The 27617-nt window shown below is 49.0% G+C and overlaps 1 protein-coding gene across 2 annotated transcripts in view; it reads right to left on the reverse strand.

The window, feature by feature from the left end:
- The window catches only part of CLSTN2 (calsyntenin 2), a 662061-nt gene that overhangs the window by 10990 nt on the left and 623454 nt on the right, over positions 1 to 27617 (reverse strand). The window contains exons 10-16 of one of the 2 annotated variants that reach the window (XM_066244545.1): positions 19243 to 19409; positions 10912 to 11060; positions 8096 to 8295; positions 4319 to 4489; positions 3339 to 3484; positions 3087 to 3210; positions 2127 to 2311 (exon numbers count right to left, since the gene is read on the reverse strand). In XM_066244545.1, the coding sequence (XP_066100642.1) occupies positions 2127 to 2311; positions 3087 to 3210; positions 3339 to 3484; positions 4319 to 4489; positions 8096 to 8295; positions 10912 to 11060; positions 19243 to 19409 (1142 nt within the window). Of the gene's footprint in view, positions 1 to 2126; positions 2312 to 3086; positions 3211 to 3338; positions 3485 to 4318; positions 4490 to 8077; positions 8296 to 10911; positions 11061 to 19242; positions 19410 to 27617 lie in introns of both variants that reach the window. The other variant, XM_066244544.1, reaches the window with a different exon arrangement.

Here is a 27617-nt window from a genome sequence, read left to right on the forward strand (position 1 = left end):
ATGCTAAACCCTTGGGCCTGGAAGGGAGGTCCTCTGGGGAAAGGTAAATCAGAAGGCCAAGGACGAAGACAAAAAAGGAGCAAATTCCAAGACATGAATTCAAGGTCAGACGTGTGTTTTAGACACTGGACGTGTAAGCCAATTCCACACGTGACTTAGTGAGCCTTTCGAGCCACGGTCTGTTTTCTGGCGTCACTGGAGCCTAATGACGGGAGCGTGCCGAGTCATCAGTGCTCGTGTCTCAGTGAGAAAACAGCGTGCTAGCCTATCCCCCTTTTCCAGACAGGAAGAGAATGTCACTGGAAGCAGAAGCTCTTCTGAGGCAAGACTCAGGTGTGCTGCCCCTCAGAGATACTCCTCTGAGAAGGACAAAGTTCATGGTCCTCATTTTCCATGTCTGCCCCTCACCCACTGACTCTGCCCCCCTTTTTCCTAGTCCCACCTCTGCTCCCCCTAGTTTTTGGTGATTGCAGCCAAATCTTCTTTCCGGATTTATGTTTTGATGAAAAGGCCATAAAAGATATGTGCCCTTCCTCAGCCAGGTCTCATCTTTGGAATGCTTTCACCTTTACCTTTGTCTCCCCCAAATCCTACCCATTCTTCAAGACCTCCCTTAAGCTAACCTCCTCCAAGAAGTCTTCCCTGAACAGACCAGCCCCAAAGGCTTTCCCTTGGCCATGCTTCATTGACTGCTGGCATCATGGGTTAGCCTTTGGTACGCACACTCTCACTGGCGCTCAGACTGCTCTGGGATTGGTAATCGTTTCCCACACCCAAGGCCGAGCCCTTCAAGGGTGGGGGTGCTGGAGTGTCTACAGTGGTGGCTCAGCACTACCCACTGCACGTGCTGAGCCACATCAGCGCACTGGCTTTGAGATCAGAGTGGGAGGCCAGCTGAGGGGGAACTGGGGACGAGGCTGGGGTAATCTTCATTTCTTAGTGACTCCTCCTGGTTTTCCCCTGCTTTGTTACTCTTGGCTCTACCTCCACTCGGTGCCCATGGGCAGACTAAAGGGCATGATGCCATGGCTTCCCTTGATATTCACCTCCAGAACAGGGGCTTTGGACACTCATGGGTGGATTCTGAGGACTGCTGGCTAACCGCGAAGATCTGAGCTTTAGAATCAGGAGTTTGGCCTTGGCCAATGGTTGGCTCAGTGGTAGAGCACTGGCCTGGAGTGTGGAAGTCCTGGGTCTGATTCCTGATCAGGGCACACAGGAGAAGCAAATGCTTCTCCACCCCTCCCCTCCCCCTTCTTTCTCTCTCTCTCTTCCCCTCCTGCAGCCATGGCTTCAATGGTTCAAGCAAGTTAGCCCCAGGTACGGAGGACGGCTCCATAGCCTCGCCTCAGGCGCTAAAATAGCTTGGTTGCCAAGCAACAGAGCAGCAGCCCCAGATGGGCAGAGTATCACCTGATAGGAGGCTTGCTGGGTGGATCCCAGTCAAGGTGCATGTGGGAGTCTGTCTCTGTCTCCCTGCCTCTCACTTAATTAAAAAGAAAAAAAAAAAAGAATCAAGAGTTTGAAGATTGGCACCACCATGGCCAGCTATGTGAGTTTGGACACGCCACTTTTCTCTCTGTTTATTTCTACCTTGATAAAGGAGGGTGATGACTCCTACTTCACAGGTTGCTGGAAGATGAAAAGAGATGTGTGTACAGAGCACACTGTGCAGTGTCTGGCATAATGGAGGGCTCAATAAATGGCAGCTATTAGTGTTGTATTTCTGTTTTAACCTATTCTGAGCCTTTAAATGAGCTCCGCAGGCAGTATGGAGAAAAGCCATCTAACTTACACTGTTAATTAATCAAAAATTCAATACTGAGTCCCTAAGTGTTAGCTCTGAGCTAAATATAATAGGGGTGGCAATGAATAGACACCACGCGGCTGCTCGCCTTAAGGAATGTTTGGTTCTGTTTGTAGGGTAAGAGCCGTTCACACGTTTTTAATCAGTGAGTGCAACTGGTGGGAAAGGATGGTCCCTTCAGGACAGAGGGCTGGAGGAGCTCAGAGAAGGGAGGGGTCGGTGGGGCTGGGCTAGAGGGGGCAGGGCTGCCAGCGCAGGAAAGAGCTGGGTGGAGAGGAGGCGTCCAGTCTGAAGTCCCCATCCCTGCTGTGAGGATCACCTCCATGGGGTTGACTGTGATGGTGAGCGCGGAGTCGTCCCAATCCATCTCGGCCTCCTTGGCAGCCTCGGTCTCCTCGGTGAAGTGCTGGTGGGCAATCCGGACCCGGTACACACCCATGGCCACCACAAACACCAGCATGCACACGGAAATGATGACGACCACCGTGGCAATGCTTGGGACCACTGGAGCGAGGCAAGAATCCACACGACAGGGTGAGTTACTCACTTCTAGGTCACCATGAGGCATGAACAAAACATCCACGCACAGGTTAAAACCTGTCCTACCCCTTCCCAGCTGCAGAACTCAGGGTCAGCTCCTCACTCTGTCTGAGCTTCATGTTCCTTATCTACATGATGGACTTAATAATGCCTACTCCATGGGGAGCTGTGAGGAGGAAATGAAACAGTCTATGTGAGCTTCCCCATGGGCACAGAGCAGGCACTCGATAAAGGCAAGTTATTTTCTAATTCTTGCTTTCCCCCCCAAATTCTAGAGCAGCTGCTACTGAGAGCCAGGCTCGGTGGAGTTCTGCAGCAGCAGACACGGTGCCCAGAAGGCAGGAAAAGTACAGAGCAAGTGCTGGGACAGGAGTTTGGGGAGGGGACTCCGCAATCCGGTATACATGTGTGTGTATGTGACCATACGTAGGGGTTCGAGGGAAGCTTCAGGTAGGACGTGGCTTTGAGTTGGGCCTAAATGGACTTGCAAAATTTCACTCCAGCCCTTTGTACTAACCTCTGTTATTACATATTGTCTGTCACTTCTTGTTGACCTGACTGGTTCCCTACTGAGCTGTGGGGGTGCCTCCGAGCCAGGGTCCCCAGCTTCTCCAGTGTCGGGTCCCTCCTTCAGTTCTGGGCATCTATGGCTGCTGCACCCTAAGTGTCTGTTTAGTAAATGGTCTTGAGACACAAGGATCACCTGGTGTCCTGAGGTCGCTCCTGCCACTTGACCTACCTGAACTGCGCTGGACACTAGTCCGAGGCTCGGGGTGGTGGACGGACTGGAGGAAGGGAGGCTGCACAATGAGGTGATTGACGTGTTCTTTGTCTGAGACTCTGACCTCATGCAGGACGCTGACCTGGGAAGAGCAGGGAGAGGTGCTGTTGACGGGAGTGGCAGGTGGGCCAGTGGCAGCAGTCTTCCTGAATAAATGAGGGAAAGAATGGGTGAGCTTGGGCTCCTCTCACGGCCACAGGACTCGCTCACCTCCAGGTTGAACTCATTGCTGGTATAGCGCCCATTGAGTTCCGAGCACTTGACCCTGAACCGCCGAGCCTCGAGGGAAGCTGGACGCCAGTTTCGGTAGTGGATGTGACGTAGCACCTGCTCATAGCGGCTCATGGAGCCCACACCTGTGTCAAGAGACCACACCTGTCGTAAGATAGCAGAAGAAGAGACGGGGAGACAGGCTGCAGCTACTGGGGCTTGTGGGTCCACTGAATTTGGCCAGGCTGACCGCTTAAGATGCTTAGGGGCAGATGAGGTGCTGAAGCAAAAGTTCTAAGGAGCTAATTCAACTGATTTACAGGATTAACATATAGAGTGGGCTCTGACCAGAATGTTTGGCCTCAATTTGCCAGATGTTGCTCTGATATTTTCTGAGATCAAATATAAGAGATGGTGGCAGCCACCTAGTTTCTATAGGAGACTTCTCCAAGTTGGGATGTGGTCCAGGTTCTCAAGATGCTGGAGTAGCTCACCAAGTGAGGGGCTCAGAGGCGAACTTTAATGGTGGGTGCACCGAGCGCAAGCCCTGGGCCCCGACTTCTGAAGGGCCTCACAAAGCCTCAACTTCACACTTTTCTCTCTCTCTCTTTTTTTTTTAAGGGGCCCAGTCTTTTCTTCTGCACCCAGGGCCTCCACCGACCTTAATCCGCCTCTGGAGGGGCTAGAAGTCCATGCTCAGGGGTCAAGGCCCTAGCTCACTGGTCGGCAAACTCAGTCAACAGAGCCAAATATCAACAGTACAATGATTGAAATTTCTTTTGAGAGCCAAAGTTTTTAAATACTCACACGTGGTATTTTGTGGAAGAGCCACACTCAAGGGGCCAAAGAGCCGTGGTTTGCCGACCACTGCCCTGGCTGACACTACCTTCATAGGTGATGGCGTGCCATCTTACTCATGAGTCCCTGAAAGGCCACTCTAAGAGGTGACCACCAGGAGCAGGGGCTGAGCATGCTCTTACCATAGATGGAGTAGCCTGCAGTGGAGTTGGTGGCGTCAAGGTGTCGCTGGTGGAGCTCGCTGTGATTAAGCTCCAAGCATTCCTGTCTTGGGTCCAAGTCCCCTCCCAGCACCAAAATATCACAGAAATCTAAGTTGTGAAGCATTTCTTCTAAGACTGCTGATTTGGGCGCTGTGGAAAGACCAACACAGGGGGAACACAGGCGTGAGGGCTGCTCAGACGGTCCTCTGGGACTGTACCCCAGACGACCACCTCCATTGCTGGGATGGGTGTCCAGGCAGCCCCTGCGGTTGGGCAGCATGAATTTGTGTGAAGGCATGATTACTATAGTCAAAAAGATGTGAATGTGAATACCAGCACTGCTACTGAGAAACCATTCAGTGTTGGAGAAACTACCCACCTTTCAATTTCCTCATCTGTAAAGAGGGCAAGGGTTTTTGAGAGGATTGAAATGGTGCCTGGCACATAGTAGGTGCTCAATAAGCAATAGCTCTTATTTGAGGCCAGAGATAAATGACCCTCAACCGTGCTTTTGTGGCTTTCTCCACGTAATCATGGGGTGTATCTATTGCTCCTGGTAGGCTCAGAGGTTCTCAGGGGCAGAAGCACTCTTTATTACCAAGTCCTCAGTATCCCAGCCAAGCCCCGGCATGGAGCAGTATTACTATACATGGCTCAAATAGAGATGCATTGTTAATATAGTTAAATATGTAAGTAAATTGGTCCCTGGCTGACTTTGGGGAGGGGACCCTAAATTTCCCAAAAGAATGTATAAATACTGGAATTCTGGGCAGGTTGGCAGTACTAACTTAAAATCTCACCTTAAAAGTGACTGGTATTGATGGAGTGACTGAGATGCACCAGGCTCTGTGCAAATAAAATCCTAACAGACAGACATTAGAGGAGGACTGTTATGATCCCATTTTACTGATGGGAAGGTCAAAGGGGTGGAGTGGCTTGCCCAGGACATAGATAGTAGGGGAGGAGCTAAAGTAGAAACCATGACATTCTGATTCTACAGTTTGTAAAATTTTCACCTTTGGGCCAGTAGTCTCCGGGTGTTTTTGATCTTATAGCCTGTTATTGGAAAATTTGTGAACTGAGATCACTGAAATAAGTATATTTATTTATTTATTTATAAAGAAGACTAGCATTTTGTGCATTATAAAACATTTATAAAAATAGAAATTAAAAAGGATTCGCTGAAGACAAGAGAATTTTGTATTTTAATTTTTTAGCAACAACAAAAATATTTTTTGCTCTCTAGCTATGTATTACTATAAATACTTTTATAGGCTTAATTTTTAAATGCTTGCCAATCTCAATAGCTTCACGTGTCATTGGCAAAATCTAAAAGCACATTAGTATACATTTAAGACAGGTCTATCATTGACAATGGTGTATGTGTGCCTCTCTTTCAAATGGTCTTCTCCTGGTTTCCACGCGCTTTTTTTGCCAGCTTCTGTGGGGTCGGGTTAGGGCATCATGCTCCTACTTCCCACTGTGGCCCACTGATAGCTCTTCCTACATAGGGGGCCCTTTTCTCATTGTTCCCTTGTGCTTGCATTGTGGGTGGCATCTTCCTTTGCACTTCCCTTGATTCCCACTGTGCTGAAGGGACCGTGCTGGGCTCAGGGACTGCGAGGTGAATCATCACAGCTGAGACCCCACGGAGCTTCTGGTGGCATTTAGTGGTCAGAGAGCAAAGCTGTGTGCTGGAGGGCGGCACTCGTGGCTGGGGCGTAAATGCAGGAGACCTGACCCAGGCTGGGGGTGAGTGAGGTGGTGGGGGAAGCCTTCTGGAGGAGGTGGGAGGGTAGGGACTTCGGCAGTAGTAACGAGGATGGCGGGGAGAGGAACCTTCCAGCGGAGGGGAGGGTAAGAGCAAACTGAGCTAACACAGATGCGCGTGAGGGAGGGCCGTGCGCATGAGGGAGGGCCGTGCGCGTGAGGGAGGGCCATGCGTGCTGGGCTCGCCCACCCTCTGCACTGAAACAGCGCAAAGAGTGGTTCACTGGGACAGAGGATGATGCTGGAGTGGGCCCTTCAGGCTTGGTGACAAATGCCATTACCCTGTTTGTTTAAGGCACCCTTAATAATGGTTATTCTAACAATAGTGAGAGTAAAATTTTAAAAGTACTAGAAGCGGATCTCAGGCACTTGGCCCTGTGCTCTGTGCGCATCTCATCAGTAGAAGGTAAGACAGGGACCCAGATCATTGCTCTTCCCTGCACTGCCTGTGGGTCATTGTCAGGCCTAGCAAATTCTGCCACTCTCCATTATGGCCTCTGACCACTGAGATCGGAGGACCTTTTTCTGATTTTAGCCACAAAGAAGGGCAATACTGTGATATTGTGGGAATATCACAACACCTAAATGCAGCTTGGGGTATACTAGGAAACTGCCCTGCCTGGATATGCAGTAAACACCAACTATTTTGTAAGCTAAGAAGGGCTGCTTCATGGGCACCCTCCCGTTGGCTAGAGACCAGCGTGGTTTAAGGCAGTGGGTAATTAGGTTACTTCAGAAGCAGCTCCTCAGGGACTCAGGCCCACTGACACCAGCACATCATTAGCCGCTGATGTTGGGGAGGAAGACGGAGAATTGAAAGCATTCTCCTGGAGGAGACAGCAATGGACAGTTCTCAAATAGGTGTTTCCCTTAGATCTGAGTCCCAGGCTTCCCTCCCGCCCTGCCCGCCTTCCTTCTTTTCCCTGCCTCTCTCCACCTCCCTCAAGACGGGCATGTGCTGCAGCCATCAGTGCCACTGTGTGTTCCTTTCTGGCAGACCATTCCAATCTCCTCCACTCTCGCTGAACAGCCCTCTCAATAATGAAACTGCTGGAAGGAACAACAGGAAAGTTCCCCAGGAGCCTAGAGCAGGGGTACTCAACCTTTTCATACCTACCGCCCACTTTTGTGTCTCTGTTAGTAGTAAAATTTTCTAACCACCCACCGGTTCCACAGTAATGGTGATTTATAAAGTAGGGAAGTAACTTTACTTTATAAAATTTATAAAGCAGAGTTACAGCAAGTTAAAGCATATAACAATAATTATTTACCAAGTACTTTATGTCGGATTTTCACTAAGTTTGGCAGAATAAGTCTTTATAAAACAACTTACTATAGTTAAATCTTTTTATTTACACTTTGGTTGCTCCGCTACCACCCACCATGAAAGCTGGAATGCCCACTAGTGGGCGGGAGGGACCAGGTTGACGACCACTGGCTTAGAGTATTGCCGAACAAGTCTCTTACTGTGAATATGTTAGGATGTAGTTATGTTTATTCTCTGTGCTGCTTCTTTAGGTTTTCCTCTCATTACTGAAATAATCATACTCGCTATAGAACATTTTTCAGTTGCAGAAACAGACTGGCTTTTAGGCTCCTCAGAGCACATCATTGTTAGAATAAGGTGTGCTTTCTTTCTGGCATTTGCCCGAGTATGTTTTTCTTGACGTGGCTGAGATCAGTCTACGTGTAGATACTCTATAATTTGCATCTTGCTTTTTGTCACTTACCGTGTAGTATAAATGCCTTTCCTCCAACATCACAGCACTTACGCGGGGGAACCATGATGTGCTGAGCCATTCATTCCCCTCCTGTTACTTATCTGTGCTGATTCTGGGTCGGTTTGCTTGTTTTTGCTATTGTAAATATCTCGCTATTGGGAACGATGGATACTGTTGTCCTGAACTATGATTTGACATGGTTGTGAGGACATAAGCCTGCTGCCTACAACCCAGGATGCCCCTGTACCTGTGATCTCCAAGTCACCTGGGGCGTCGGCTCTGGTAAAGGTGCTCACAATCTTGATGTCGGGGAAGAGGATCACCCCTCTGGCAGTTTCGAATTGGGCGGTGGGTCTCCAGAAGCGGTCCGTGCCACGGAGGGTGATCTGGGGCTCGATGGCCTGCAACACCATCACGTAGGCATCCACGTCGGGGATGCTGATGCACACGTCTTCTCCAAAGCACCTGGAGAGCGCACAGCCAACCATCCATCATACGGCCGCGGACAAGGACACCTACAGCCACCTCTAGTTCTTGACAAAGCATCCTAATTGCCGAAGAGTCTCCAAGATGTCAATAGACATTTAAGTTTAAAGACACATTGTAGTCGAAATGACTAGCAATCTAGGGACTTACGAAGATTGGCTCCTAGGAGAAATGGGAATTTTCTATACCAGCAACAAGTAACCATTAAACCTTTAATCATCCTTTAACAAAGTAATCAATGGCAGTGTTAATTAGATAGCAACTGCTTGTTTTGTGCATTAGGATTTGGCAAGCAAATTGTTGTCTAACTGGTCAGTACAGCCATCTTATTCTGTGAGGCCACAGGGCTGAACTCTCCTGCCACCACCGGGATGTGACCTCTCTATGAGGAAGTCACACAAGTGTGCCTGTGTCAGGTATGCCAGCAGAGTGTTACTGTAGTCATGCTCTCTTTTTCCAATACACTGACACAAAAAATCCAGGCAGCAGAAGGTGTGATGACAAAGCAAAGCCCAGGAAATCAGACAAGGGTCCATGGCCTGGATCTGCCACTCCTGGGCTGGGTGGCTCTGGGCAAGATACTTGACTCCCATGAACCTCAGTTTCTTCATCTATAGAATGGGAATGACAATAATGAATTACCTTATAATAAGGTAATTCACTGTCGCAAGGATTAAATGCGACAACTTATAGGAAAGAAGCCGCCCCAGAGCCTGCATCCTGGTTGGAGTTCAGTAAATGTTGACGGACGTGATGCTTACCTGAGACCTCATCAGACATGCACGTCATTGGCACTCTCTGCTGGTCATCTAGGCCAGTGGTCCCCAACCTTTTTTTGGGCCACAGACCAGTTTAATGTCAGAAAATATTTTCACGTATGGCCTTTAGGGTGGGATGGATAAATGTATCACGTGACCGAGATAAGCGTCAAGAGTGAGTCTTAGATGGATGTAACAGAGGGAATCTGGTCATTTTTTAAAAATAAAACATCGTTCAGACTTAAATATAAATAAAACAGAAATAATGTAAGTTATTTATTCTTCCTCTGCGGACAGGTAACAAATGGCCCACGGACCAGTACCGGTCCATGGCTCTGGGGGTTGGGGACCACTGATCTAAGCCAAGACTTAGACTATAGTGGAGAACCCCAGGGTCCAGCTGCATGCTCTGGGTACACTGGGTGGCAGCCATCCTCCTGCATCCCTTGGGAAAGTTCCCGAGGAAAGGGGAGGCTGGGTGGATCCCATGCTGAGTACTCGCTCTTCTCTGAGTGGGTCAGGGGTGGGACTGTGGTGTGCTCCTGTCCCTGGTTCTCTTTGGCCTTTGCTGCACCAACCCTATATGTTACAGTGGACACTCCTCCTGAAGCCAGTTTATGGAAGCCTGGCCCCAGAGCTGGAGACTGGCCAGTCTGGTCCCTCTTCTTCACTGCAATGTGATGCTGACCTGAAGACGCCTGCTCCCTACCCCAGGCCTCCAGGGGGGGCCTCCAGAGTGCACGGGAGAGCTGCTCCATTGAAAGAACTGTTGAACGTAACTGCTGCCTGTGGGCCAGGCCCCAGCAACGGGCTGTCATTATTTCCCACCCTTGTCCCTATCTTTTCGGGTCCTTCTCCTGGCTCCAGATGCCAAGTGATACCCTACCACCTCCCAGGAGGTTTTCTGGGGTCCACTTCCTAGCTGTCAATGGCAGCCGCTGTGGCTGAGAAATGATTTAATAAGCCAGTAAGGGAGTTATCCACAGGCTTCAGTAATAGTCTTATCTCATTTTTTTTTTTTTTTTGTATTTTTCCAAGGTAAGAACCTGGGGGTGGCAGACAGACAGACTCCTGTATGTGCTCGACCGGGATCCACCCAGCATCCCACTAGGGGGCGATGCTCAGTCCATCTGAGACGTTGCACTGCTGCAACCAGAGCCGTTCTAGTGACGGAGGCAGAGGTCACAGAGCCATCCTCAGCACCCGAGCCAACTTTGCTCCAATGGAGCCTTGGCTGCGGGAGGGGAAGAGAGAGATAGAGAGAGAGGAGAGAGGGGGAAGGGTGGAGAAGCAGATGGGCGCTTCTCCTGTGTTCCCTGGCCAGAAATTGAACTGAGGGCTTTCACACACCAGCCTGACACCCTACCACTGAGCCAACCGGCCAGGGCCTTATCTCCTTATTTTAACTCTGCTCCCGGGGACAAGAAGCATGCCTTCAGCCTTTCCCTTGCACACTCACAGTATTTAGGAGCTCTACAAGACTGAGTTAGTTAATGTAATTAGTCAACACGGTCAAGCACCTATATGCACCAGGCGTTGTACCCTTATCTCACAGCACTTGAAACCCAGCTCTCTGAGAACTTACAAAATGCAGTGCCTTCTCGGCACTAAATCAGATACAGAAGAAAACAGAGACAGTGGGTTTGAGTTGGCAAAACAATAGAATACTTTCTTTAAGAAGCAAACAGGAGAGTAAAGATCTAAGGGGAATCCTCATAGGGACAGCAGAGATGCTGGGAGCAGCTGGAGAGAGGTGAATCCTGTTTTGCAAGGGGAGCATCCCCGGAGAGCATCCCCAGGGACTCAGCAGCACCCAGGCTGACTGGCAGACACTCACTGGACTTTAGAAGAGACTTTGAGGCGCCGCACACCTGCGGTCGGGAACTGCCTGGAGTTGATATAGGAGACCTTCTGCAGGGCCCGGTTGATGTTCCCGATGTCGTCACCTTCCATCACCAGGGTGGACTGTGAAGGGTTGAAGTGATACTGGAAAACAGCAGGGGTATCACAGGAGAGAGGGACCGACAATGCAATGTACCCAGGCCCCTGGACACCCCCTCCACCTCCAGGAGAAGGCTGTGGAGGCATCCCAAAGCATCTGCCTATGACCTGCTTGGTGGGCTGCAGGACCCTCCCTGCTAAGGCCCCACAGATTATAAACACCCACAGGATGGAATTCTGAAATCTCAGTCACAGTGCTCTTGACGTCAGTCCTTTGTGGGTGGTCCATGCTCTGTGCTACTTTGGGGTCCTGACTAGAAACTTGGCGCTTTGGGTCCTTTCACTGTTCTTGTCTTTGGCCTTGATCTGCCCTTCAAGTCACCCTGAATTCCACTTCTGGACCCATGCCCCACCGTCTTAGCTCCAACCTTCAAGCTCTTTTTTTTTTTTTTTTTTAGTTAATGGCTTTCCTTGGTGTTGCTTGCTTGGTACCAAACTCTGGATTCCCATGAGTTTTACTCATTTGCTGTGTACATACACATCTGCCAGTTGCCCTAGGTTTGTTATCTATTCATTCCGTTCTGAGTCCCTGGTATTCCACACCTGGTGAAGGTCCAGGCTACGATCTTTCTCACTGAGCCGTGTGGGTCCTCTAACGAGGTAAACAAGATTCAAACTTCTGCTTCTCCATGTACCCCCCCAACCAGCTACTCTTCTCTCAATGGAACATGGAAAGAACGGCTTTCATTCTGGTCTAAGTTAGCGAGCTTGACGTACTTCTGATCAAGAATTATTAGAAACTACTATAAACAAGATGTCCGGCACATATCTGTAGATTTAGATAATGTATCCAATGCTCATGTGACAGGAAAGAGGGACACATGAATAAATTTTTCTGTGCCTACTTGGCAATAATTATTTATTTTTTGAATAGATAATATAGCCTATTGTTTAAATGTATATATTTTTATATATGCTAAGTGGAAGTATCCATCTCATTTCTATCTCCTAGCCACCCACCTTCTCCAACCCCATCCCACAGTTCATCACTGGTATACTAACTCCTTACAGACAAATTGCATTATTGTTCATAATTAGTTGCTTCTCCTCCCGACAAGCGGCTTATACATGCCTGTCTTACTGTCAACAGGCTTTATCATGTGATTACAGTGCTTTTCAATCAGTAGTCTGCAAACCAGTCTGCCAGAAATTTCATGCTGGTCCATGAAAGAGTTAACCACACTGATGTTGTGTGAATATTATAGACCCAATGATCTTAGATGAATTCAATAACAGGGTGATTTCTGCCTTAGTGGTCCCTGAAATAATTCTCCTATTTTCACCAATCTCTAAGGGTGATAAGGTTGAAAACCACTTAGGTATGGGACCCTTCCCTGCTGGCCATACATTTTTGCCCTATTGCACTCCATAGTGGTCAGGTGACTTGCTTGGCCAACAAAATGTGGGCAGGAAATTGTTTGGTTGACACCCATGTGGAAGCTTTAACAGCCAGTTCATGTTTGCTGTGTTGCTTTCCCTCTGCCATGAAACCCACAGAGTTCCCTTAGTACCTGGTCCATCAGCCCGGGTCTCAGTGAGAGTGCCGTGAGCTGCAGCTCTGCTTCATGACACTCTCACTGTGAGACATTAGAGCTGTTATAATTGAAAGCCACTGAAAATTGTAAGGCATCTGTTACTGCATCATCATCTAACTTACCCTGACAGTTATACTTAAGTATACTTATGGTCATATAATCAATGCCTATAGATTTCCTATTCTCCTTTCTTACACTAAAGGTAACTTTTTTACATATTATACTATATCTGCTTTTTCATTTAGCTCATATCTTGGAGCTCTTTCTGTATTAGCACATAATAAGCTTCCTTATTTGATATTAAATAATTATTTATATTATTTAATTCTTCACTTTCATTTAGTATTAAATAAATTAATTTTTTAAATCAGTCTTCTAATATAAACACTTGAGTTGTTTTCCAATCTTTTTCTAATAATGCCATAATGAATAGTCTTGCACACATAACAGTTCATAGGTATGTAAATATATCTGTAGAGTTTCCCTACAAGTGAAATTGCTAGATCAAAGAGGTATATACATTGAAAATTTTGCCAAATGTTGCCAAATTCTCCATTGCTGGGATTATGTCAATACACTTCCTCTCACAGTGCATGAGAATATCTCTTTTCTCAAAACGTCAACAACAGATTACGCTGTCAGACTTTAGGATTTTTGCCAGTCTGATACGGGTAGCTTTAGTTTGCATTTCTCTTACCATGAGGGAAAGTGAATATGTTTTCATGGGCTTAAGGAAAAAAATCTACCCATTTGAGTTTTTCTCTGATATGTCTTTATAAATAAGAGTTCCATATTCTGCACCTGGACCCTCCCAGGAGGTGGATGTCTCATGAACACTATGGTGACATTAACCCACATAAGTCCTTTGCATTGTGGCACCTAGCCGGCTAATAACTTAATTTCTGTCTCCTTCAACTATCATGTGAATGCTTCATTGTTCCCTCCTCCTTGAGGCTTCCTCATCTTCCCTCAGTTTGGTTCCCAATAAGCTCCCATAGTGCTAATGATATAGTAGTATAATTATTATAGTGCAGTGACCATGAGCTCAGTAACTACAGTGGCTCCGACTCTTATCTCTGAATCCCAGAACTTAGTTCTCGTGCCTTGTAAGGCGCCTTCAGATGAACGGCTGAATGGTCCCCTCAGCCTACATTTTACTCAGTACCACCTCCTTCCGCCCACAAAGGACTCTTATCTAGCAGCCCCTTGTCTTTTCAGGCGAGCTTCTGTGGGAGTCACTATCAGTGCTCACCACACCCCGTTCTCCTTTCCTCCCAGGGCACCCCGCAGACTGCACTTCTCAGCCGCCTTGCGCCACTCGCTGGCCAATGAGCTGTGAGAGGAAGTGAGTGCGAGCTCTGGGATGAGGTGGTAAAATGCCCTGCGGGATGCGTTTTTCCCTGCTCTGGGAGCCTATGGAGTTCCAAGTGGAACCTTCCCCCACCTCCCCAACTTAGGGTGAGAGAAAAAAGAAAAATAGACCTTTAAGCATTAAGCCATAGAGACTTTGGAGTCATTCACTGCTGCAATCGCTCAGCCCACTGGGGGACTTCAGTCCTTCTCAGATATGATTCTGGCTTCCCGAGGGCATAGGGCATCCCTGAAAGACGATGAACTTTGTGGACGCCAGCCTCCAGTTCCCACACAAACTACGGAGTACACCTTCTTCGGACAATATACTTCTCCTTTCTGGACTTTATTTCCTCATTTAAAATAATGAGGACATTAATCTCTACCTGCCTGGAGCTTAAATGAGATAATGTATATAAAGTGTCAATTGATGGTAGCTTTGATCGTAATTCTCAATATTGTAATTATTTCTGCACTGTGTCTTTGCCTGTGCTGGCCCCCCTGCCTTCACTGCTCACCTTCCCCCTCGAGCCAGTTCCCTCCCGTCCTGAAAGCCCTGCGCAGGGTCCTGTCCAGCTGGGGTGTCTGGTCACAAGCAGCACTCCCTGTGCCGGGTGCAGGAGCGCCCTGGAATACGCAGGTGACGCTGCAGTCACCCTCTGGCTGGCTTCTCTCCTGCACTGGGTGATCCACTAGCTTCCACGCTCCGGTGAGTCATTCTATGTAGTTCTGAGTGGTTACAAATCATCTGATTCAGACTTGAGCAGATTCAAGGTCATTCTTCTAAAAACACCACTTAGGTTCCCAGAGAGTTTTCTACCCCATCACCTTCCCAGCGATAGTAGTTTTGAGGCGCTGTTGCTGTGTGTCTCCCTGTCTGTCTGCCACCCCCAGCAGACTGTGGACACCTTGAGGGCAGGGTCTTCTGACTTTTCTCAGCAACAACTCGGGGTCTAGCACATGACAAGCATGAGACAAGGTGATGACCCCTGCAGAGGATGCCAATCTCTGAGCCCCGCATCAGAGCTGAACAGGAAGATCAAGCGGTTCTTCCAGAGGGATGGATCGCCATCAGCCCGTGGCAATCAGCAGAGGGCCCCTCCCCACTGCACCACCTCGGGAGAAGACGGGTTAGAGCACGTGTTGGATCTTCAGTTTATACCCTGGTCTGGTTGCCAGCACATCCCAAGGACTGCCACAGGGCCTAGCCATCAACATAGTTCTTGCGGGATCAGTAAAACCTTCTATTAAATAAGTTTCTTCTGTTTGTTTTGTTTTAAACTATAGTGTTTATAGCCTTGTGGCATGACTGAGGGCTGGTCTCTGGTTGTGTGGGACATAGGGTGATACTGGCATTACCACAGGGGCAAGTGATGGCTTCCTGGGACCCAGCAAAGGATGACAGCATTCACTGTCTTCTGGGAAACTTATGCTATAGCCACAGTGGTTCCTTTCTTTAAGCCAAGAAACTGCTAGAGAGATGGCCTTGCAGAGTGGTCAGCTCTGAAAGTTGGCCTGTGTCACCAGCCACTTGCAGGCTGGGACCTGGGTGAAATTCCTGCTCAAAGCCTTGGCCCACTCTTTGAGGCAGGCTGGCCATGGCAGTGCAGGTACCTTGCCATTCCTTTGGGCTGGGCCAGAAAATTTGCCACGTTAGAGGCTTCTCTGTGACGGCTGTCACCCAGGCTTCCTTTTCAAAAGAAGCAGGGACAGCAGCAACGCCAAGTGCAAGGCCAACCCAGCTGGAGAAGGAAATAGTGATTTTTAAATTAGGTTGGATAAGGGAGATTTATACCTGTATTTATATCTATGTCCATGTCTATATCTGTGTCTATATCTATTTCTCATATATCTTTGCTAAATCTAATATACAAATATAATATATATAAAGATATACATAAAATTCAATTCTTACAAATCACTGCAAAACACTAAGTCCATTTTTACCTGAGGGAAGTAGGGCTTAAAGGAGACAGAAGTACCTTGCCCAAGACCACCCAGCTAGTAAATGTCTACGCCATGTGTGAACTAAGCAGTGTTCTGTTTTAAAGTTCCCACTCTTTCCTATACTCTTCCACACCGTGCAGGTGACGGATTTGCGGGGGTCATGCTATGCGACTCAGAACAGGGTATTCCTCGGGAAGGCGCTATTCCACAGCGTCTTGTCTGGATACAAGACAGCAACCACCCCACCAGTTAATGCCCCCAGACATGCTGGAGAGATACTCAGAAACAGGAACGATCTAAGGGAAAACCGAGCTGGGCCCTATGAGAAGACAGGAAGTTTTCTTAATTTTAGGAGGACTTCATTTCTTTCAAATAGCCAGAGAGGAGGCAGGGGACCAGGAACCCATACAGACAGTAACAGTCAATGTTCAGAAACAAAATGAGGGATAAATGGAGGAAGAGCAGGCAGGTAGGCAGGAAGTTTTAATAATTTTAAGAATGCCTTCTAATCCGAGTTTGGACTAGTCCCTGAGCCCCAATCTCTTTATTTCTGAAATAGGGTCACACTGTTTAATTTGTTGTGAGGAGTACAGATAATGAACTTGAAATAGCCCCAGTGGGTGCACTAAATTGTGTCTTATCATTAACTTCTCACACAGTGCTCCAGTTCTTGCTAGCTGAGCCCTAGGGTGTAAAAGGATCCTTTGAACAGACTGTTGGTGAGCAGGGGTAGCCTGCCAAGTCAGACCAGCCTTTCCCCCTCACCCCCACAGCGTTCTGTGTCACTTAGTTTAGCACCTCCTCTTTCACAGGCTATGACTGCTATACAGCATAGAAATTGTGATGCTTCTCAATTTATAAGTCTAAGGATGTGTGGTTTTTAAGTTCAGCATCTTTGGCTCATTTGTTTTGTCGTGTTTGGAGTCCTGAAACTGTGAATCTGTGAAGCAGAGAAGACCCACTCGGGTCAGGGAGAAAATCCAGAATCAGACAGAGATGGAGGGTTGGATGATGGATTTCTGTATCACTAGCCTGACAAAACACTAAGGAAACAACACCAACAAGGATCAAACCCTAGGCTCTGCGTGCGAGGCTGTGTAAAATGTGCCACGGGGCTTGCCGGACCAGTTGCGGTAGAACAGACTGCCCTGCCACTGTGAGTGTTCTTCAATGACAGGTGGCTAGCTATTGAAGCACCTGTATGTGCGTCGTGCATGTTCTTAATGCACATTAATCAATGCCCTGGAAAGCCATTCTTGCCTTACCCTGTCTGTGTTCTACCATCATGCCCCTCTGACCCAATCTCCAGGGTGAGCATCCTGAACCCCACACCCCCCCCCCCCCCAGATCACGCTCCCATGCCTGGGGTATTTCATGGCTGCCTGCTGCTGAGAAAAATAATAGAAAGCTAACACCTAAACATACTTAACAAGGCCTCATGATGTGGCCTCTGCTTACCTCTCTGGACACACTTTCCATCTTTAGTCCTGCAATTCGTACACTCCTAAGACTGCCTAGAGTGACGGCCCTGCCCTCACCCCCTCCTCCACTCCCTACCTTTTCCCTGGTTGGTTCCTACACATCCAAAACTGCTCAGACTTTGCCTCCTCCCGGGAGCCGCCCCTAACTGCCATTCCCCCAAGTTCTGGAGCTCAGAAGCAGGATTGAGTTTCCTGAAGACCATAAGCTTGGAACACTCATATTTGCATCCCTCTATCCAGACGAGAACAGAATACAAGGGTGTGTCTGTGGCGTTTGCTGACTTGACTATAAACTTAAACAGAAACATGATGTGCTTAGCTCACCAGCCCCTCCAGTTATCACACATGACAGTTGCCCAAGCCCCACCTACAGCTTAAATAAGAGGGCTCTCTGCTGGAGGGCGGCCACCTGTCTAGGAGAAACAGGCTCAGGGAAGGAGGTGGGGGTGGGGGGCAGGGCGGAGCTCCACAGGCAGCACTGGGTGGGGATGGGAAGTGGGCTGGGGAACCTCTGCTCTGCTCACGCCCTCCTCAGGAAATGCCTAAGCAGGGAAACTTCAGAGCTGCTGGGCCTCAGGGGGCTGCCCTATGCAGAGGGACGGTCACCTGCTTCCGGAGAGGAGGCCACAGGGCTGCCTGCTCTGATGGGCTCCCTACGATCGAGTGAGGGCTACCATGATGTTTATCCTGCTCCTTGCTCAGGACCCCAGGGGCCTCCTGCTGGCAGGTGCTCCTGAGACCCAGGTGAGGCCGGAACCACCCCTGCCTGTCAGGGAGGCACAGGCCGAGGCACAGGGGGCCGCGTCCTGACCTCTCAGGAGGCGCTTTTGTCAGCATGCAGCTTTTGGTTCTCTTGGATTATTTGAATGTTTTTATTTTGCGTGCATGATAAAAATTGTGAATGTTTACATTTCCTTTCCCAGCCAGAGATTGCTCAGAGCCCAGTGGATGCCTCAACTAAACAAAGAGAGACCCAGCTGTTTCAGGAACAAAGGAAGTGATTCCCGGAGGACAAAGAGGCTCAGACAACTGCTGGAGAAAGAAGCTAGAGGAAGAGGATTTATTAGCCGATGGAATGGCTCAGGGTGCCCCAATAGGCACCGAGACAGGAGCTCCCTGAAGGTGGCTTTCTTGAGTCTTTTATACCTTTTACAGCCTTCATGTGAAAGGGGCCTGATCCCTTTGTCTGCTGATCCCTACCTGCACCTCCTGTCTCTGGGAGGGGAGGGGCCATGAAGGGAAGGTTCAGACCCTTTGTCCCTGCTACTGACAAATCCTGTTTTCCTTGCCTGTGTTGCAAATTGTTTCAGAAAGCTGATAGAGGAGCTGCATGGCTGTACTTTGTTACTTTTTAAACTGACTTAGTTTTTCATGCCCTTCCATGCTCACAGCGACCTCCACATCTGCTTCCTAATTCTACCCCACCGGGAAGGGCCTTCCTTTCTAATTTGTATCTTACGTGGTCTAAACATTTTATTTTTAAAAATATCTTTGAGTGTATTCTTGCATGCTGCTTCAGTTCCTCAGGGAAATAAACAACAAAGCAAGCAAGCAACCCACCAACAAGTGAAATATAACATCTCCTTCCCAATAGACATTGAGCCTGGGCCTGCTTTGGGGGAGTGAACTGTTTATCCATTCACAGGGCTTCCTCTAGGAATTTCAGGAGATGGCAGCAGGAGTCACAGTCCATCATGCAGTCACGGTCACTAATCTCCCCTTGTGGCAGCACCTTTGCTGTGACGTCACCTCTATGCAACCAGACAGGAGAGGACTCCATTTCTGGAGTGCACTGGCCCTGGGCAGACTCCTCCTCACAAATCTCATTGGGGGTGATGCCGGCTCCTTCCTTACCTTGATTCCCTGGCCGAGGCTTTCCAGGGAATTAATATCCAGCCCTTCTTTGCAGGCCTGCAGGCAGGAAATCACCTTCTGACTCTCCATCTTTCCAGGGCGGATGGTGAGACTGGCCAGGCTGCCATGGAAGAATTGGGCAAACCGTGGCTTGGTAACTTCTCCGCCTAAAGGATAAAGAAGCTCTGTTACCTGCCCTGTGGAGACAGGTTCGGAACACCATGTCAAGGCACCGCCTGGCCATGGGTCCAAGGACACAGTGACTGTGTCTTCATGGTGGTGAGCCTGGTGGCCGCATTCTCCACAGGAGGATGTTATTCCACTGGTACCTTGGCACTCTCAGCTGTACTTGATATGGGAGTCCTGGAATTTCTGAATTTGAAAATAGTTACTTTCAGAGACATAAGCTTTCTTAGAAGACAGGAAGGCCCTACAAAGTAAAAATGGCAGGAAGAAAGAGGCCATTGATTAAAAGCCTGCCATGTGCCAGGCTGTGTGCTGGGAACTTGACCTGAGCAAACCTACAAAGATGGTATCATTGTTTCCAACTGACTCCTGAGACTCGAAAGGTTGAGGAACTTGCCCCAGGACACAGCTAAACGCCAAAGCTTGTACTCTGGCCCTGGCCGGTCTGACTCCAAAGCCGGAATTTGTTCCCCTATGTTCCACTAAGAGGCTGGCAGGCCTCTGAGGGATCCCAGAAACCTTACGTCCATGGGCGCTGGCTCTCTTGAAATCCGTTGACTTCTCATCAGCTCAAATTCAGGTTCTTTGGCTTATAAGGACGTCCATGAGTCTGTTCGTCCTCTGACGTTCTTTTCATGGCTTATTCCTGCTTTCTAAAGTCCTCTGCTGACTAAGCGGAGTCCAGTCTGAGCTGGGGTCCACTCTTCAGCATGGGAAATTGTTCAATGTGGCTTGTGTTGTAAAGCCGGCCTGCAAGTTACCTCCTCATAATTTCTCCATGGTTTTCCAAGTCGGGCCTCCAGGGGGAGGCCTGCCGCACTGACGGCCCTGAGCACAGACCCCCTCCGTCTCTGGGCGGCCTGCACCAACACATGTAGTCTTGATCTTGCACCTTCTCTGTTTGGAGAAGAAGCAGAGCATAGGAAAGATGCACTGGGGTCAGACATTAGCTGTGCTAATTCCCTGGGAGAGTTTTGTAAGCTCTCTGAGCCCTCTGCTTGCTTGGCGGGGACCCCTGTGGGTTTCGTTCCCCTTCTGGTTCTCCTGTGCCCTCCAGCAGGTCCTGCAGCTTGCCCCGTGCCCCTCGGCTCCTGCAGTCCGGGGCCAGCACTTCCCCCAGCACAGTGTCCTCCAGGAAGACACTTACCTGTGAAGAACTGTCCCAACAACCCAGAGAGCAGATCTGTGAAAAGTTCTGCCTGACACCACAGGGACTTCTCTGCCCTCAGTGAGCCATGCCGCCAGTCAAGTTCTGCCTGACACCACAGGGACTTCTCTGCCCTCAGTGAGCCACGCCGCCAGTCAGCCAAGTCTGGTCTCAGCCTCCGAGGGAGCGGGCAGAGGCATCTGCCTTGGGCACCTTCTCTCAGCTCTGGCTTAATGGTGCTTCTGACACCTGGATTCCTAGAGTTTTTAGAGTTCTACTTCTTAGTAGCCAATCCTTCATTATTCCAATCCTATGTTACAGTGAATAATTCTTTCCGTTTCCTGCTCAGATTACTGTGTAAGGTTTCGCTCTCCTAATTGAGTCTGAACTGATATACCCTCTGTGTTTGCACACAGACCTTACTTAGCTCAACACCTGTTCCTCTTCACATTGAGAAACCACCTCCAAACTGCTCAGGGTGGCAAATCCACTGGTCCTTTGAGGCCCCTTAAGCCCTCTGTCCCTTGCTGCTCACAGAAACCTTTAATGAACCCCTGCCCACTGTGCCTCCCCCTGCCCTCAGCCCCTGCCCACTGTGCCTCCCCCTGCCCACTGTGCCCACCGTGCCCTCCCCCTGCCCACTGTGCCCTCCCCCTGCCCACTGTGCCCTCCCCCTGCCCTCAGCCCCTGCCCACTGTGCCTCCCTCTGCCCTCAGCCCCTGCCCACTGTGCCCTCCCCCTGCCCACCGTGCCCTCTCCCTGCCCTCAGCCCCTGCCCACTGTGCCCTCCCCCTGCCCTCAGCCCCTGCCCACTGTGCCTCCCTCTGCCCTCAGCCCCTGCCCACTGTGCCCTCCCCCTGCCCTCAGCCCCTGCCCACTGTGCCCTCCCCCTGCCCTCAGCCCCTGCCCACCGTGCCCTCTCCCTGCCCTCAGCCCCTGCCCACTGTGCCCTCCCCCTGCCCTCAGCCCCTGCCCACTGTGCCTTCTCCCCTCCCTCAGCACCCTGAGCTCTAGAACACTAAGTTCATTTCAGTATAGCCCTCACAACCTGGCATTGCTAGTTACTGGTTTATTTGTGTTTTATGTCTTCAATCACTTGTAAAAGTGGTTCTCAACCTTGACTGCATATCTTAATTCTCTGGGGATCTTTAGAAAATCAAACAGGTCCTGGTGCTGAGTCCCACCGCCAGAGGTTGAGACTAATTGGTGTAGGGCTCCTCAGGTGAGTCAAACATGAAGTCAAAGTTAAGAACCACCAAGCTATAAGCTTCTTGCAGTTGAGCCTTCTGCAAACGCCTTATATCATGTCTTTCCTTGAGCCACCGCAGGCTTCTTCTTGCCACTCTTGGCACACCGCTAGGATGTATTTGTTTAAGTCTGCCTCTTAGATGTCAGAGAGCACTCATGCATTATTCCTTATGATGAAGACAATACTGGACAGGTATTTGGGGCTGAGGGGTGCAAGAGGCGCTTTGTATAAGTGGCTCATTTATTCCTCTCAACAACATGGGGCCTCTTGTGATGTCCCGGCAGCCTGCACTCTGACTGGCACACAGCAGACATTTCATAATTGCTTGCCAAATTGCAGTTAAGTACCAGCAAGGTATGGGCATTGTGGTCTCTCCAACATCCGTCTCACTCTTGTCCTCTTGTAGTGGCAGCCCTGAGGATGGAGGGTTGACTCAAGCTCCAGGGGTGGCTTCAATTTAGTCAAGAGCTTATCAGGTTGTCCTGTCTCCATTGCTCCAGTGACTGAATCAGGCATGGACTTGGGACCCCGTACCAAGGTGAAGTCCTTTAGTACCTGGCGTCCAATAACCCAAGGGTCGGGAACCTATGGCTCGCAAGCCAGATGTGGCTCTTTTGATGGCTGCATCTGGCTCGCAGACAAATCTTTAATAAAAAAATAATAATGTTAAAAATATAAAACAGGCCCTGGCTGGTTGGCTCAGTGGTAGAGCGTCGGCCTGGCATGCGGAAGTCCCGGGTATGATTCCCGGCCAGGGCACACAGGAGAAGCACCCATCTGCTTCTCCACACCTCCCCCTCTCCTTCCTCTCTGTCTCTCTCTTCCCCTCCCGCAGCCAAGGATCCATTGGAGCAAAGATAGCCCGGGCGCTGGGGATGGCTCCATGGCCTCTGCCTCGGGCGCTAGAGTGGCTCTGGTCGCAACAGAGTGATGCCCCGGATGGGCAGAGCATCACCCCCTGGTGGGTGTGCCGGGTGGATCCCAGTCGGGCGCATGCATGAGTCTGTCTGACTGCCTCCCTGTTTCTAGCTTCAGAAAAATACAAAAAATATATATGTGTGTGTGTGTGTGTGTATGTGTGTGTGTGTGTGTGTGTGTGTGTGTGTGTATATATATATAAAACATTCTCATGTATTACAATCCATTCATTTCCTACCGCTCATGTTCATGGTTGCAGGTGGCTGGAGCCAATCACAGCTGTCCTCCGGGACAACACCAAATTTTTATTGGATAATGTATAATGTACACGGGTCATTGTATGGCTCTCACGGAATTACATTTGAAAATACGTGGCGTTCATGGCTCTCTCAGCCAAAAAGGTTCCCGACCCCTGCAATAAGCTATGGGTGGTGATTCAAGAATATTGATGAGATCAAATTCAGGCCAATGAGGTGGGAGAAGAAATTGAATGGCTGCTTCTGGGAAAGAGTTTCCATTTTCTCTCCAGAAAGCTTCTGGAACCTACTCTTGCTCTATCTCTCTGGTATCGTTATGTGAAAATGGAAGGCCAAGAGCCGCTGCCGCCACTTGCAAGCAGACCAGGGACAACTAAGGGAATGCGTGAAGGTGGCGGAACGGGGAGGGTCACAGCAGGCTGAGCAGAACCTGAGTGGCCCCCACTGCCCTCCCACAGGATGTCCTCAGCTGCGGGAGCCCATCACCCGTCTTTATGGTCTGGGCCATTTTGACTCACTGTTGTTGTCACTTGCTACTCAAAGCATCTTCACTTTGGAAATAAAAGGAGAAGCCCCCACTGTAGAGCTCAGACCAGGGGAACTCTAAACAGATCTGACTGACTTGGAGGAGGAATGACCTGAGATGGCCATGGCTTGAGGGCATGGGGAGCCAGTAGGGCTGTTCTAGACCCTCAAAGCCACCAGGGATCACATGCCTCCAAAGTCATCAGCATGCTCCCGACCTGGGAAAAGGGCACTTCCGCTGACCTGCAGGAGGAAGGGTGGAAGCCTGGGTATGGATGGCAGAGCTGCCACTCTCCATGGCATCTAGATGGTCGTCTTTCCAACTATCAGGTACTGCATATGAACTACCTTTCTAATACTGTGTCCTCAGCATACATTATCCTACTGAATCTTTATCGGACTCTTGGGAAGTGGGTGCTTATTCTATAGTTGCAGATGAGCAAATTGAGACTTAGGAGAAGTAAATGACCCAAGGCCACAAAAGTAGTAACTGGTGAGGTGTGTGCCCAAGAGTGTGAGTATATCCATGCTGAGGATGAACTAGGGCAGGGGTCCCCAAACTTTTTACACAGGGGGCCAGTTCACTATCCCTCAGACCATTGGAGGGCCGGACTATAAAAAAAAACTATGAACAAATCCCTATGCACACTGCACATATCTTATTTTAAAGTAAAAAAACAAAACGGGAACAAATATAACATTTAAAATAAAGAACAAGTAAATTTAAATCAACAAAATGACCAGTATTTCAATGGGAACTATGCTCCTCTCACTGACCACCAATGAAAGAGGTGCCCCTTCTGGAAGTGCGGTGGGGGCCGGATAAATGGCCTCAGGGAGTGCGGCCCGTGGGCCGTAGTTTGGGGACCCCTGAACTAGGGCATCCAACCCAGTGCGGCTCTGAGAGAGCCCACTCTGAAACGCCCGTGAGCTCCACTCAACTGCTCACTCCAGCCTGAAACACCAAACTTTGTGACTCTTTTGGATGCTAACGGTATTTCCCCACACACTATTTTCCCTCAGCAAAGCATTCATGTTCTATATTTTTTTTACTCAAAAATCCCAGATCTATCATGTACTCTATTTATAAGTGACACAGCTCCAGGAAATCGATCCAATTAGCATTTGCAGTCGGAGGCTAGCATAAAATTTGAAATATATTTACACTCAGGGGTTGTTGTGATGCAGGATTTTAAAATATAATGGATACTTTGAAAAACTCTTTCTCTTTTACTCTCTAGAGTAGCTGCATATCCCACATGGCTTCTCTGTCAACATTTAGATATAAACACACTCATGAATTAGTTTAAGAAAAATATAGCCTGATTTCTAATACAAAGAAACTTCTCTAAATCTTTGTGAACATGATTCCTGAAGCTAGATTAGCACACACTTTTAAAAGTGCTATATGCCTAGCCTTCTGGTAGATTCAGTTAGTAATAAGATGTGGCCCATGCCCTCCAGGAGCTCACATTTCGTTGGGAGAATAAAGCATAGAAACTGAAAATATATAAAAGAGAAAATTGCCAATACAGTAGATGTTCCAAGGCAGAGCATGATTAATTTTCAGACAAGGGATATAGATAATGTGTCCAATAGATCGCGGGAGAAAACATAATAGCCGTCACTTATGAGGGTCTTAAAATGGCAAGTTCGTTCACATGGTCTTTTATTCAATCCATAAGAGGTAAGATAGTAGTGTTGAGATCTCAGCCTCTATCCTTTTCATTGCTCCCCTCTCACCTCCGTCCCTGGCCTGTGCTCACTGCCACGGGCTGGGCTGTGACAGGAGAAGTAGTGCTGACTGGCCTTGAAGCTGAGTCTTCCCCAGTTTCATTTCCAGAAGTGTAAACTCTTACGAGAGTGAGAATATCTGAGTATAGATCCACATATGGGGAAAAATAGAGGAAGGAACTCTGGCTCCTCTCAGACTAGGACACAACTCCCCAGACTGGGGGGTGTAGAAGCAGGCTAGACAACAGCAAAGCAGCGCGAGGGAGCCGGAGCCGGAGCCTGTCCCCGGTTCAGTGCCGTTGGAGGGCGTGCTGGCCTGGGCCTCTGGGTGGATGAACAGATGGTCTTACAGAGAGAGCGGGAGGCACAGTCTTCTGAGCCCTAAATGAGGCAAGGAGACCCTGAGAGGGCTGGCGGTCCTGAAGGACCGTTCATGACTGAGAACCAGAGAAATGAGCACCATTTCAATCAACACACATGGGGAATGGTGAACGGGAGCCCCCACAATTCCATGGTACTATATAAAGCCTCCTGAAATCAGCTGGCACCCTAAGGAAATGGGGAATTCCAAATCAGCCAAGGTCTCCACCACTCAGATGGAATAGGAACTTGAACTTGAGATGGATGTGAAAAAACTGGTTTTGTTTTTTTTTTCTTTGTGTATCCAGATTCTTCCCTGCTTTACTTACAACTCCTTTCACAGATAATGTTTCCAAAGTTAGGTTACTGTCCAAGGCCATACAGCCAGAAACTAGGGAAGCCTTGCTTGTTGCCAGGCCTGTGACCTGCACGCCACACAATGAGGTATCTCTCAGAGGTGCAATAATTGGGCTGCTTCAGAAAGATGGGGACCGGCTGGGAGTGACATGCTGCTGGGGGCGGATGTCCAATTCTACTGGGTTCTGTGGACACCAAATGAGTTCAGCAGCAACATCCAGTGATTTGTGTCAAGTTGTCTGGGAAGCATGGTTTTGAAAAGTAGTAGCATTTGCCAAACATGATTTAGCACAGCCTGTGTTCTTCTGAGCCAGACTTTGCACTGGGAATAAATTCCCCCCTCAGCTTTCTTTCAAGTGAGAGGTGGGGCCCACCCACTCTAAACAGCTTTTGAATCAATAATATCCACTTTCCTTTAAGTGTGAGTAAAAGGTTAGTGAGTAGGAACATCCTAGGTCTCCTCCCCCTGCAAACTGTGCAGGATCTGCTGGTCTTTCCTTCCTGCGGCCATTCCACAGCCGGTTAGTTTGAGAAACACACTGGAAGGGTTGGGGGCCCTGTTTCCTACTGCTGAAGTCAGAAGCTGCTCTGTGCATGGCTGGCTGATAGGGATGCCACTCAATGGACACAATTTCATGGGTGGTTGGGTATCAATTTTGAGCAATTCAAATGGGAAGACCATCTGAAATCGTGCTTTCTCTCATTTCCTCATTTCAGCCATGGAGACATCCACAGATCGCAAAGAGGAAGTGAAGTATGTAATCGACCCCCATAAGCTGCAGCTATAAAACTGTCCACACAACCCCGGGGGGTTGCAGCTGCAGGTTGTAGGTACCTTGGGCAGACTGATAGCTATGGCCATCAGGGCTGGTCATGACACATTCTCAGCAGGCTTGCTCAGTCCTTCAGTTGTTTTTTATTTTGTTTTTGTTTTGTTTTTTACAAAGACAGAGCAAGAGTCAGAGAGAGGGATAGATAGAGACAGACAAACAGAAACAGAGAGATGAGAAGCATCAATCATTAGTTTTTCGTTGCGACACTTTAGTTGTTCATTGATTGCTTTCTCAGATGTGCCTTGACCATGGGGCTACAGCAGACCGAGTGACCCCTTGCTCGAGCCAGCGACCTTGGGCGCAAGCTGGTGAGCTTTGCTCAAACCAGATGAGCCCGCGCTCAAGCTGGTGACCTTAGGGTCTCGAACCTGGGTCCTCCGCATCCCAGTCCAACACTCTATCCACTGTGCCACCGCCTGGTCAGGCTCAGTCCTTCAGTTTTTATGTCTGCATCTCTCTAGCCTTTCTAGTAAACATCTCTATGGCACGTTCTAAGTGGATGACCTCAAAAGTCAGCCATCTGGGGACCTAAATTCATGGAGTTGGAAGGGCCCTCAGATATCTCCCAGTATAACTTCTTCATTCTCTACATGAAGAACTGAGGGGCACAGAGGCCAGACACTGTTTTCAAAGACCCAGAGCAGACAAAGCAGCCCCAGCGAGGGTCTGGGTTTCTTCTCCTCAGACGCCGAACTTCCTTTCCCACACTAAACCGTGGGGCCTGCGGGGCTGGGTGTACCTCGAGGCCTCAGGTGGATCTTGTGTGACCTATGTGGGAAGATGCCCAGAAAGTTTGGGCGAATGCTTTG

Source organism: Saccopteryx bilineata, chromosome 10 (assembly GCF_036850765.1).
Source record: "Saccopteryx bilineata isolate mSacBil1 chromosome 10, mSacBil1_pri_phased_curated, whole genome shotgun sequence".
Taxonomy (NCBI): domain Eukaryota; kingdom Metazoa; phylum Chordata; class Mammalia; order Chiroptera; family Emballonuridae; genus Saccopteryx; species Saccopteryx bilineata.